Source organism: Microtus pennsylvanicus, chromosome 1 (assembly GCF_037038515.1).
Source record: "Microtus pennsylvanicus isolate mMicPen1 chromosome 1, mMicPen1.hap1, whole genome shotgun sequence".
Taxonomy (NCBI): Eukaryota; Metazoa; Chordata; class Mammalia; order Rodentia; family Cricetidae; genus Microtus; species Microtus pennsylvanicus.
In genome coordinates, this window is record NC_134579.1 from 99,505,975 (window position 1) to 99,517,807 (window position 11,833).

At 47.6% G+C, this 11,833-nt stretch overlaps 2 protein-coding genes across 3 annotated transcripts; one reads left to right on the forward strand and one right to left on the reverse strand.

The window, feature by feature from the left end:
* The first annotated feature begins 279 nt into the window (after positions 1–279).
* On the forward strand, positions 280–6,238 carry LOC142840486 (paired immunoglobulin-like type 2 receptor beta). 2 transcript variants are annotated; one of them, XM_075956983.1, is made up of 5 exons: positions 280–769; positions 1,065–1,451; positions 4,047–4,236; positions 5,884–5,914; positions 6,137–6,238. In XM_075956983.1, the coding sequence occupies exons 1-4, from the start codon at positions 682–684 to the stop codon at positions 5,894–5,896; spliced, it is 678 nt and encodes a 225-aa protein (XP_075813098.1). In that variant the 5' UTR covers positions 280–681; the 3' UTR covers positions 5,897–5,914; positions 6,137–6,238. The 2 variants fall into 2 exon arrangements, with proteins under 2 accessions (XP_075813098.1, XP_075813103.1); XM_075956988.1 differs by having other exon boundaries at positions 4,050–4,236.
* LOC142840502 (large ribosomal subunit protein eL42-like) lies at positions 1,839–2,159 on the reverse strand. Its single transcript, XM_075956994.1, has one exon. The coding sequence runs from the start codon at positions 2,157–2,159 to the stop codon at positions 1,839–1,841; it is 321 nt and encodes a 106-aa protein (XP_075813109.1).
* Positions 6,239–11,833: the final 5,595 nt, after the last annotated feature.

Consider the following 11,833-nt stretch of genomic DNA (forward strand, 5'->3'; position numbering starts at 1 on the left):
GTTCTACAGTTGGGTTCTGAGGGAACATCCATTCCAAAACTTTCATATACAGCATCTCTTAACTGACCATGGTCAGAAAAATGGGTCAGCTTTTCTCTCCCCAAAAGAGCATGTGCTGGTCCAGGCAGGCTCTTCCTTAGCACGACACACACAGAGAGCCAGCAAGATAGGAGATGGAATGAGACAGTGGGAAGGGGAGGCAGTGATAAGGAGATTGTGGGGTCTGACCCCACCTCACTCGCTCACATCATAAGGCCCTGGGGATGTGTGTCACTTTATAGTAATTCTCTCCTGAGAATGAGGAGCACAGGCAGATATCAGGCAGGAGACAGAAGAGACCGCATGAGACATATGAAGGACTGGACAGACAGGAGGTCGAGGTGGGAGAGAGGAGAGTTCAGCACGGTGAGGTCAAGGCTGCATCTTTCAGTCAAACATGGGGGTGAGGCTTAAGAGCAAGGCCATCTTGTCAGTGACCACAAGGGCAAATCTTCTGCAACATGAGAAAGAAGCCAGAATGATAAAGGAAGTTGCTGGTCACAAAGAGGTGGAGGTGGGGAGGTCCTGTCCCCACTCAGTCCTCCACATGAGAAGGCCCCGGGGAGTGTGGGTCATTTTACTGATTCTCTCCTGACTCCTGAGCAACTTGGGGTTCCTCCACGGGGCCTCCTCTCCTTCCTGATGGCTCTGCTGGTCCCATTCCCTGGAGGGAATCAGACCATGGATTGGATCCTGCTTCTGCTGCTGCCAGCAGCCTGCCTGCAAGCTGGTGAGTGTGGGAACCTTGTTATCAGAGACTCTGCCTTACAAACAGGAGGGGCCAGTGGGTCTGGGTAGACTAGCCTGGCATGTGGCTCCTCTAGGAGCCAGCCAGTCCTCTCTGCCCCAAGAGAGAGCTCATCCCTCAGAGTGGGTCCAACCCAAGCCTTCCCTGGCTTTCCTGTCCCACCAGCCATAGGACAGTCCTTCCTTGCATCCCACACTCGCCTGGGGGAGAAGGTTCAGAAATTCTGGCTGTCATTTCCTTCCCCTGCAGAGGCTTCAGATTCTTCCCATCCTTCCAGGTAACTCAGGAAGATCCAACAGAGAAAGACGTTTAGGGGTCCAACAACCAACACGCCTCTCTGGTGTCCAGGGTGACTCCATCGAGATCCCCTTCTCCTTCTCCTTCCCCTGGGAGTTGGCAAAGGATCCACAGATGAGGATTCTCTGGAGATGGCAGCACTACCATGGGGAATTTATCTACAACTCCTCCTCGGGTTTCATCCATGAGCATTTCAAGGACCGGCTCATCCTGAATTGGACACAGCCTCAGACATCCGGAGTCCTCAGAATCCTGGACTTGAAGGAGAAGGACCAGACAGTGTACTTCTGCCAAGTTCGTCTGAACACTAAAGATGGCTTACAAGAGTGGCAGTCAACTGATGGAACCCAACTCACCATTACCCGCGGTGAGCCACCCGGGTTCTGGCTTTGCTGTCTCTGTGTTCTTTGTCCCATAAATGTCACCTCAAGCTACACAACTCTGAGCTTTCTTTGATATTCCTTTTGCTCGGCTCTGCCCAGGCCTCTGACAACAGGGTCTTCCCCCTTGGATGTGACAAGTCTTTGCTGCGTCCTCTCACTTTGTCTGACATCCTCTGCTCAGGTGCAACCACACCCCACACTAGGATTCATCATGGGCCCCACAGCTTATGTTATTTAACACCTTTCTGGCCCAAACTAACACTGTGGTCCAGGCCACTTCCCCCTTCCCCCTTCCCCATGACCATGAGGAGAGTTAACTTTTTTTTTTAAGTGAAAGCTCATGATTTTATTGTCTTCATAACAAGATCAGCTTAGAACTGGATCATTTGGCCCTTTCTCTTCTTATCACCTCCCAGCTCAAAATGCTTGCATCTCTTAATAGCCAGCATCCTCTTCGATCTGCAGTTGGGCTCCACACATCCCAGTCTCAGCACAATCTTCTTTGTAGTCTTTACCTTTTTGCGGAAAATAGGCTTAGTCTGCCCACCACAGCCACTCTGTTTCCTGTCATAACGCCACTTTCCCTGGGCATACAAAGAATCTTGGCCCTTCTTGTACTGTGTCACTTTGTGGGGTTGGTGCTTGCCACATTTCTTGCAGAATGTCCGGCGGATCTTAGGAACAATCACCATGTTGGCAGGTGTGATATTGGCACAGAAAGAAAACATGTGTTAACCTTTTTAGGATGTAGCTGACTCACTTGGTCCTGTGGCAGGGCTCCAATTAGTCCCTTTATGGAGCATCTCCACACAGCTCCAACTTGAGGCCAGAGCAAACAGTAGGAGACCATTGGGTGTCTTGGTGCTCGAATATCCAACTGTAAACTGCCACTTACCCCCACAGTCCCCATTTCCCCTCCTAGCTCCCCAGGACACACCCCTCACCTCTCCCTACCCACTGGTCTCCTCTTTATTTCCAAACTTTGTTCCCTTCCTTGCTTCTCCCCAAAATACCAAAGGTTCCTCAAAATGATGTCCCTGTTTTCATGATGTGGCTGCTCTGTCTTCTGATCCCTGCTTCTCCTCTGAAGCAGATGTAACTGCAGGCCCAAGCCCTGGGAGCACCGAGGACCAGCCTTATCACTGTGTGGTCCTAGAGATAGCCCTAGAGGAGCTGAGGGAGTCTGTGTGCGTTGTTGTTGATCGCAGCCTTGCTCCATGGCTTTTTTCTTACATACATATTTATTTGGTCGGTTGTTTGTTTACATTTGTTTTTTACAACACAGGGTCTCACCCTTTAGCCCTAGCTGTCCCAAAACTCACTATGTAAACTAGGCTGGCCTTGATGATACAGAAATCACCTGCCTTTGCACCCCATGTGTGGAGATTAGAGTCATGTGCCACCACATCCAGCAGTAGCTGTTGTCTGGACTAGAGCCAACCAGTGAGAGGAGGCCCACAGACAGCTCTTGTGCATTCTCTATGACTGCCACGTTGACCCGGTGTCACAAGAAACAGCAGCTTCCAGGGCTCAGGGAAAGGAGAAAAAGGAGCTGTTTCTATGATAGAGAGCAGAGGTTCTCAACTTTCCTAATTGTGACATTTGAATGCAGTTCCTCTTGTTGTAGTGACCCCAACCATACATTTATTTTGTTGGTCCTTCATAACTGTCGTGTTGATGCTCCTATGAATTACAATGTGATTATCTGACTAGAGGACACCTGATAAGGGGCTCCTGTGGGGTTAGGGACTCACAGGTTGAGAACTGCTGGTCTAGCCATTCCAAATAACTAAATATGGAAATTAAGCAAAGCGATATCTGTAGAGCGCACAAATGTACTCTGCCCTGAACTAACTGTACACTTACTGCTAAAATTGCACGTTTTCTGGTATATATTTTTATGTATTCTGTGTGTGTGATCATGTGGGTCTGGAAATTCAGGTGTGTGTATGTGTGCTCACACTTGTTCAGTGCATGTGGAGGCTAGAGGACAACCTCAGGTGCCATCCACCCTATTTTTTGAGACGGGATCTCACTGGTTTCAACTTTGTCATGTAGGCTAGCTTGTGAGACCAGTGCGCCCCAGGGACACGCCTGTCTCTGCCTCCTCTTTACAGGGATTACAACTCACTCAGCTCTGTTTCCTGTGGAACTCTATGTCTAGACAGACTGACTTTAACTCACAGGGATCTGCCTGCCTCTACTCTAGGGCTAAGATAAAAGGCTGTTCACCTAACTCTTTATATAGATACTAGGGATCAATTTCAGGTTCTAAATTCTGAGAATAAACACGCTATAGACTGAAATAAATTGTGCGTTACCTACATACATAACCTAACAGCTTTATCTCCATGATTTAATTACCTGTGACCGAATGAAATCGGAGGACACACAGCCAGGACAGGTGGAGGGTGTGCACTGAGCTTGCTCTCCTGGAGTCTCAGCCTTCAGCATGTGTTCCCCTCTGTGAACTTCTAACATCTGCTCCCCATCCCACCTCCCACAGAGGAGACAGATGTGACACTCACCCCATCCCTCCTCATCCAGAGAGGATCTGCTCACTCCTCATCTCTCCCCAGCAGTCAGCACCACCATGCAGAGCCCCTCCATCGTCACCTCTGCAGTCACCACGGCTGGCCTGGAGGACACAGAGGGCCAGAGGAATCCTTCACTTGTGAACCTGGGAGCCATGGTTGGAGTGGCTGTCTCCACGGCTGTGCTCATAACCCCCGTCTATGTGCTTATGATCTTCCTCTGGTGGAAGAAAAGGTGAGTGGACCAGACCCTCAAACTAACTTCCTCTCTGAGTTCTCAGCTGTGGGGGATGGAGAAGGGTGAGCTTGTACAGAACAGAGTGCAGAGAAAACAGGGACAGAAAGGAGGCTGAACTCAACCAGGACTGAATCTGCTCCTAATTCCTTAGAGTCCAAGCTGGAAATTAGAGGATCAAGTGCAGATGAACACAACCTGCCCCTAAGGAAATCAAGGGGCATGCTCAATTGGAAAGAGCTGTGGCTTCTAAGCAAGCCCTGAGGTAGACCAACATTCAGGGACAACATCTCACAGGAAGTGAAACCTGTGAGTAGAGACAACTGTTTGAGTTGGGGATATGGCACTAAACAGTGTGCAATAGAGCCACAGAGGGAAAGGACATGTCTAAGAAGAAACTGTACTAAAAGACGGGGGAAAATGTGCCCTAAAAATAAAACGCTGCTGAGAGAAGTTCCAGGACAGCTGTGAAGATGGCATAGTTGGTAAATCGGTTGCCACACAAAGACACAAACATGAATTCCAACCCCAGGATCCACTTAAAAAGTTGACCAAAAAGTTGGCAGATATTTGGACAGAGAGAGACACTAGGATCCCAGCCCTGTCTCAAAAATGTAGATGGACATCACCTGGAGATGCCACCTAAGGATGTCCTCTGTCGTCCTCACGGGTGTGCACACACGCAAATGTAAACATACATGTACACACGGACAGAAAATAAATTTCAAAAAGTAGGGAAATACTAAAATATCGAAGAATATTTCCATAAGGGAAAATTGTATACAATAACTCCTTACAGTGAAAAACACTCTGAAAACTCACTGCAATCCCTATTCAAATCCCAATTGCATTTTTGTAAAGATCAATGATTTGTCTTCTAAAATTCAAAAGAATTCTAAGAAACAATCATGGGGACAGAGTAGGGGACACCCGAATCCCAGCATTGGGAAGTACAGAGAGGGGAATCAAGAGAACAAGGTTGTCTGGAGTTACATAGAAAATTGAAGGACAGCCTAGGCTCTTTGAGACCTTGTACACACACAAAACAAGAGCCAAGTGTGGACTGGGTGCAGAGCAGATTTAAATCCGTGCTGAGTAGAAGACTACAGGGCAGGAGCAGAGATGAGCAGGTAGTGTGTAACTGGAGTACAGAAATAAAGTGTGAAGACCTGGGCCGTGGTTTTCAGAAAGGCTCAGCCTCCATAGGTGAGAAGAGGAACCTAGAATTGTGAGAGCAACGACTGGGAGGCAGCAGATCAGACTGGGATTCGGATCCTGAGACTGAATCTGCAGGGAGCAGCAGCTGCACTCACAGGGAAGCCAGGGATCCAGGTTCCAGGGACACAAAAGGGAGGCCTGGTGAGTGCAGAGCAGTCAGAGCAGGGAAGGGACATGAGTTCAAGGCAGGGGAAGGAAGCAAAGGGAGAAGGACATGGACAAGGGGCAATAGACAGGAGAGCTGTCCTCTGATTGGCTGTGCTGTGCAGAAGGACAGCTGAGGACTGGCCTCAGGTCCTGGTGACTCTCAGTCCTGTCCCTGAATGTCTGCTACAGAGCTGTTTGCTGCCTGGGCCCCTAATGATGTCTGAACAGAGACAATAACTGAGAGGCTTGGCTGCCAGACTGACATTGTTTCTTCTACTACAGGCCAGCAGACTGAACTGAAAACCATAGCCAGGTGAGTGCCTGCCATCTAAGAAACAGGCAAGGGGCTGTTTACTGGTTTGAATAAGAATGGGCCACATAGACTCAAGGATTTGCATGCTTTGTCACCAGGGCATTGCACATAGGGTGTTGTTGGAGTTCTGTGGCCTTGGTGGAATGATTAGGTCAGTGGGGGCGGGATTTGTATTTCAAATGCTCAAACTAGGACCAGTGTCTCTCCCCCTGCTGCCTGCAGATCCAGACATGAAACTCTTAGCCACTTCTCCAGCACCAGGTCTACCTGCATGCCACCATGCTTCCTGCCATGATGATAATGGACTATACTTTGAACCTGTAAGCCTGCACCCATTAAATGTTTTCCTTTATAAAAATCGCCGTGGTCGTGGTGTCTATTTATAGCAATGGAACTTTGATTAAGACGGGCCATGGGGGAAGTTATAAAATGCATGCAATAGAGCTTGAGAGGTGATTCAGTCAGTAAAGCATTGGCACACAGGAGCAGGCCCTGCATTTGACAGGAGGAGTGGACAGATGGGCAGCCTTCATCAGTGAGATTCTCTGCTGGGTCAGGGCACACAGGGCCTACACTGTGGGTTATTTGGGGGAAGTTTCTGGAATTGGATGGTTCAGACAGAAATAGCAAGGGTTGAGCCTGTTCTCTGCCATCAGGGTCATGAGAAAACACAGCTGGGTATAAAATCGGAGTCTGAATGGTGGGGACACGATCAGGAACTGGAGTCTGAAGACTTATCGAGCCTGGCCTGGGGAGGCCGTGTTATCTCAGGATGAGGACTTGGTGGCACATCAGCTGTGAAATTGCCTTGGGTGCATATAACTGTGAGCTCATGTATGCGTAGGCCAGAGCACAACCTCAGACATTACTAGTCAGGGCATCATGCCCCTCCGACTTTTTAGTTTTTGTAGGTTTATGTTTGTTTCTTCATTGCCTTTGTTTTTGAGACAAAGTGTCCCTTGCTGGCCTAGGGCTGGATATATAGACCAAGTAGCCTCAAATGCACAGAATTCCACTTGCCTCACCCTCTGTCTCCCAAATGCCAGTATTAAAGGCATGCACCTCCATGCCTAGCCCATCTTGACTTTTAATACATATATTACAGGACTTACTTATCTTGTGGGGCCAATGCACTTATTTTACAATGGGGGCAGCAACCATATTCTAACATTGCAGTCTGACATTCCTCATGGTCACAGGTATACACACCACAGCCCCAGGCTGCTCTTCCACAGAAAGCGCCCCTCCCCTGTGAATGTATCATGGCTGCAGGGTCCAGTCATGGTTCTGAGGGCTATTCTTAGTTGTCAACTTGACTTTATCTGGAATAAATACAATTCAGAAATGGCGGGCCCTCCTGTGAGAGAGTCTCTGCCTGGGTTGACATGGATGTATCCACTTCTTGTCTGGACATTTGAGGCAGGAAACCACACCCGTAATCTAGGCTGCATATTCTGCTGGACATCTATATAACAACATAGAACAACATCTGTTCTTTGCCTGCTTGTCCTCGCCTTGCCAGCACATCCATTCTTTCACTTGCATTGGAGCCTACTCCTTGGATTCTAGCATGTGCTGGAGTCTAGCTGAGGCATCCTGCCTTATGGGACTGAGAAACTACTAGATACTTGGGCTTTCCATTCACAGCTAGCCATCGTTGGATTGGTTGGACTGCAGCCTGGAAGTCATCCCAATAAATCCCCATACATACATACATACATACATGTGTGTGTGGTTGTGTGTGGTTGTGTGTGGGAGGGGAGAGACAAAGAGAAAGAAACAGACAGACCGACAGCGATACAGAGCAAAAGATAGAGATTCATTTAATATGTTGTGCGATTCTGGACAGCACTGACTCACACACTGCTGTTGGGGAAAACAGGGTTGGCACTCCAGGAGACTGATTACAGCATCCTGGACAGACATCATCCCGCAGCAGGGTCCATGGGGATTCCACTAAGGACTAGAAACTAGAACAGAGCCCAAGACTTGGGATTAAGGGACCAGCAGGTGAGAGCTGTGAGTCTGAACACAAGGGGTAGATGGTATTCTATAGACCCCAATAGAGCTCTTTGTGTGAAAATGTTGGGGTCCAATAGCTGACGTATGGCAGCCTCATCATGTCCAGCCCCTCCTTGAGAGACTTAGCAATCAGGTGACCATTTACTTGCAGACCCCAGACAGTAGGACAAAGCTAAATAAATCCTGGAGGTGAGCACTCATGACGAGGAGGGCCCACTCACAGACTTCCCTGAGGCTAAAGACAAGGTTCATCTGGTGGAGTGCTAACCTGCCTGGCATGCGCAGAACCCTGGGTTCTATCTTCAGCAGGAGACAAAAGAGCACAATAGACAAACTTCTAACCCAGCACAAGGTCATCCTTGGCTACATAATAATCCAAGGCCCAGCCTCAGCTACATGAGACACCAATGAACAAAAGCGGGAATTCCTGACATGTATGGTGGTCCTGTTCCTTCTCCTGGCTGACTGCCCATCTGTGGTGAACTCATCCCAATGGTTCTGTGTTTAGAATCTCCAAGGACAGGATGGATGGATAAAGGCGTGTGTCCATGTACAGCTGGGAGTGAGGCCGTGAGAGTTGTACCTGGCTCAGGTCAACGGATCAGAGGACCATGGGGACTGTGAGGAAGGCAGAGAAAACAGACATGACAGAGGCCGCTGCATAGCCACCTGAGGGGAGCATGGAGAAGGCAATCAATGCCAGGAAATCTAAGGGAATGGGAAGTCGCCTCTGCACATGTTATTCAGAGAGAATGATGCCGCTTTCTCTGGTACAATCTTGTCTTCATGCCTTTCAGGGAACTGATGGCACCTAGTCACAGGAAAGGGTAGGATGACCCTCCACAAACCCAGCCCTTTGGCCACCACAGCTTCTGCCCCTACCTCTCATAACTCTATTCTGATCACGGGCTGGCTGTATCCACTCTCAGAGATGTCCCAGGCAATAAATAATGAGTGACAGACTTATTGCTGCTCTGGGCCTTCTTTGTTCATTTTGTCCAAAGAAGGTTCTAGAACAGCCACAGCTAGAGGGAGTCACTCAAGTGCTCTGTGGGAACAGCTTCCTGGGAGCCCAGCAGCAGATCCCTTGAGGGGAATTCATAGGCTGCACCAAGCAGGAATCCAGAAGTCACTTTGGAGAGTGAACTACAAGAATTCAGTGGGACTGAAATCCAGTCAGTTGCCATGCGCCAGTCATGTGGCATGTGCCAGGGCTTCACTCATCATTGGTTTCCTCTTCTGAGTGTGTGTTATGGTTGGTGGGAGGCAGGAAGCCTCCATCAGAAACTGGAGTAGCTATGGAGTCACTGTCTAGTGTAGGGGGACAATCACCCAGGAAGCCCAGGGAAGTTATAGATTCGCAGGAGTGAGTAGGCCAGGGAGAGACTGTCCACTGGACTGTGGTTTTGCAATGGTGCTATGAAGAGTCTCTGAAAGGCAAGAAGAGGGCAAAGAGCATTTGATGGCGGAGGCACCAAGCTAGGGCTGTGGGCTGAATGTGTTTCCTCATCACCTCCTTCCTCATTGTGTCTGAAATGAGCAGAAGATGACCACTTCTTTACCTGAGAATATGAGAGAGAGAGAGAGAGAGAGAGAGAGAGAGAGAGAGAGAGAGAGAGAGAGAGAGAGAGATTAGAGAAAGGAAGGAAGACACAGACAGACAACCAGCACAAGGGGAGACATAGTGAGAAACAAACTGGGGGGAGGGCAGCAGTGGAGGAAATGGGAGCTGAGGAAACAGTGATTGCAGCTGCATAGGGAATGGGAAAGCCTGGATAAGACAGGAGGTCAGGGTGGAAGAGAAGGGAGCCCGGTATGCAAAGGTCAAGACTGTTTCTTCCACCCAAAAATGGGGGCTGGGCTCAAGGGCACAGTCATCTCAGTGACCACAAGGGCAGAACTTGGGAAAGAAGCCAGAATGATAAAGGAAGTTGCAGGCCGTAAGGAGGCAGAGATGGGGAGGTCCTACCCCCATTCAGTCCTCCATCTATGGCCCAGAGGATGGGGATCATTTTTGCCTTGATTGTCTCCTAACTCCTGACCACCCCAGGGACCCTCCGCAGGACCTGTTCTCACACCTTATGGCTCTGCTAGTCTCATTTCCTAGAGAGAACCAGGCGATGGCTTGGATCCTGTTTCTGTTTCTGCCAGCATTGTGCCTGCAAGCTGGTGAGTGGAGGAACCTTGCAAGCGGGGACTCTGCTTGCCACAGAGTCTTTGGAGGGGCCGGTGAGGCTGGGAAGAGTGGGCTGTCACATGGATAGGTGTCTAAAGGAGCCACCCTATCCTCTATGCCACACAAGAGATTTCATCCTAAGAGTGGGTCCAAGCCAGCCTTTCCCTGTCTTTCATGTCCTATATGGGAGAGTGAGACAAGGGACAGTCTTGCCCTATGTCACATAGCTGTCTGTGGATGACAACTCAGGAAGCTCTGGGTTGTCCTCTCCATGTCTGCAGAGACTTAAGATTTCCCCCCATCCTTCCCAGGTAACTCAACAGGATCCAATAGAGTAAATAACTTTGGCGTCAACCAACAGACACACATCTCTAGTGTCAAGCACTATAGTGAAGAGGTATGGAGAGAGTGGACAGCCTTGTCTTGTTCCTGATTTTAGTGGAATGGCTTTAAGTTTCTCTCCATTTAATTTGATGTTAGCTGTCGGCTTCCTGTATATTGCTTTTATTATAGTTAGGTATGAACCTTGTATCCCTAATCTCTCCAAGACCTTTATCATAAAGGGGTGTTGAATTTTGTCAATTGCTTTTTTTTTGGCATCGAATGAAATGATCATATGGTTTTTTTCTTTCTGTTTATTTATATGATGGATTACATTGATATATTTTCATATGTTGAATCAGCCCTGCATCTCTGGGGTGAAGCCTACTTGATCATAATAGATGATTTTTTTTGGCATGTCCTTGGATTTGGTTTGCCAGTATTTTATTGAGAATTTTTCCATCCATGTTCATGAGTAAGATTGGTCTGTAATTCTCTTTCTTGTTTGAGTCTTTGTGCAGTTTTGGTATCAGGATAACTGTAGCTTCATAAAAAGAGTTTGGCAGTGAGCCTTCTGTTTCTATTATGTGGAACACTTTGAGGAGTATAGATATTGGCTCTTTTTGGAAGCTCTGGTAGAATTCTGCACTAAAACCATCAGGCCCTGGGCTTTTTTTTTTTTTTTTTGCTTGGGGATTTTTGATGACAGCTTCTATTTCCTCATGACCTATAGGTCAACTTAAATTGCTCACCTGGCCTTGATTTAATTTTGGTATATGGTATCTATCTAAAAAATGTCCATTTCTTTTACATTTTCCAATTTTGTAGACCACAGGCTTTTGTAGTAAGACCTAATGATTTTCTGAATTTCCTCAGTGTCTGTTGTTATGTCCCCCTTTTCATTTCTGATCTTGTTAATTTGAGTGTTTTCTTTCCACCTTTTGATTACTTTGGATAAGGGTTTATCAATCTTGTTGATTTTTCTCAAAGAACCAACTCTTTGTTTCATTGATTCTTTGGATTGTTTTCTGTTTCTTTTTTGTTGATTTCGGCCCTCAGTTTTATTATTTTCAGTCTTCTGCTCCTCCTGGGTGAGTCTGCTTCCTTTTTTTCTAGAGCTTTCAGGTGTGATGTTAAGTTTCTAATGTGAGCTTTCGCCGTGTTCTTTATGTGGGCACTTAGTGCTATGAAGTTTCCTCTTAGCACTGCTTTCATAATGTCCCATAGGTTTGAGTAAGTTGTGCCTTCATTTTCATTGAATTCAAGGAAGTCTTTAATTTCTTTCTTTATTTCTTCCTTGACCCAGGGATAGTTCAGTAGTTGACTGTTCAGTTTCCATGAGTTTGTAGGCTTTCTGGGAGTAGTACTGTCATTAAATTCTAACTTTACTCCATGGTGAT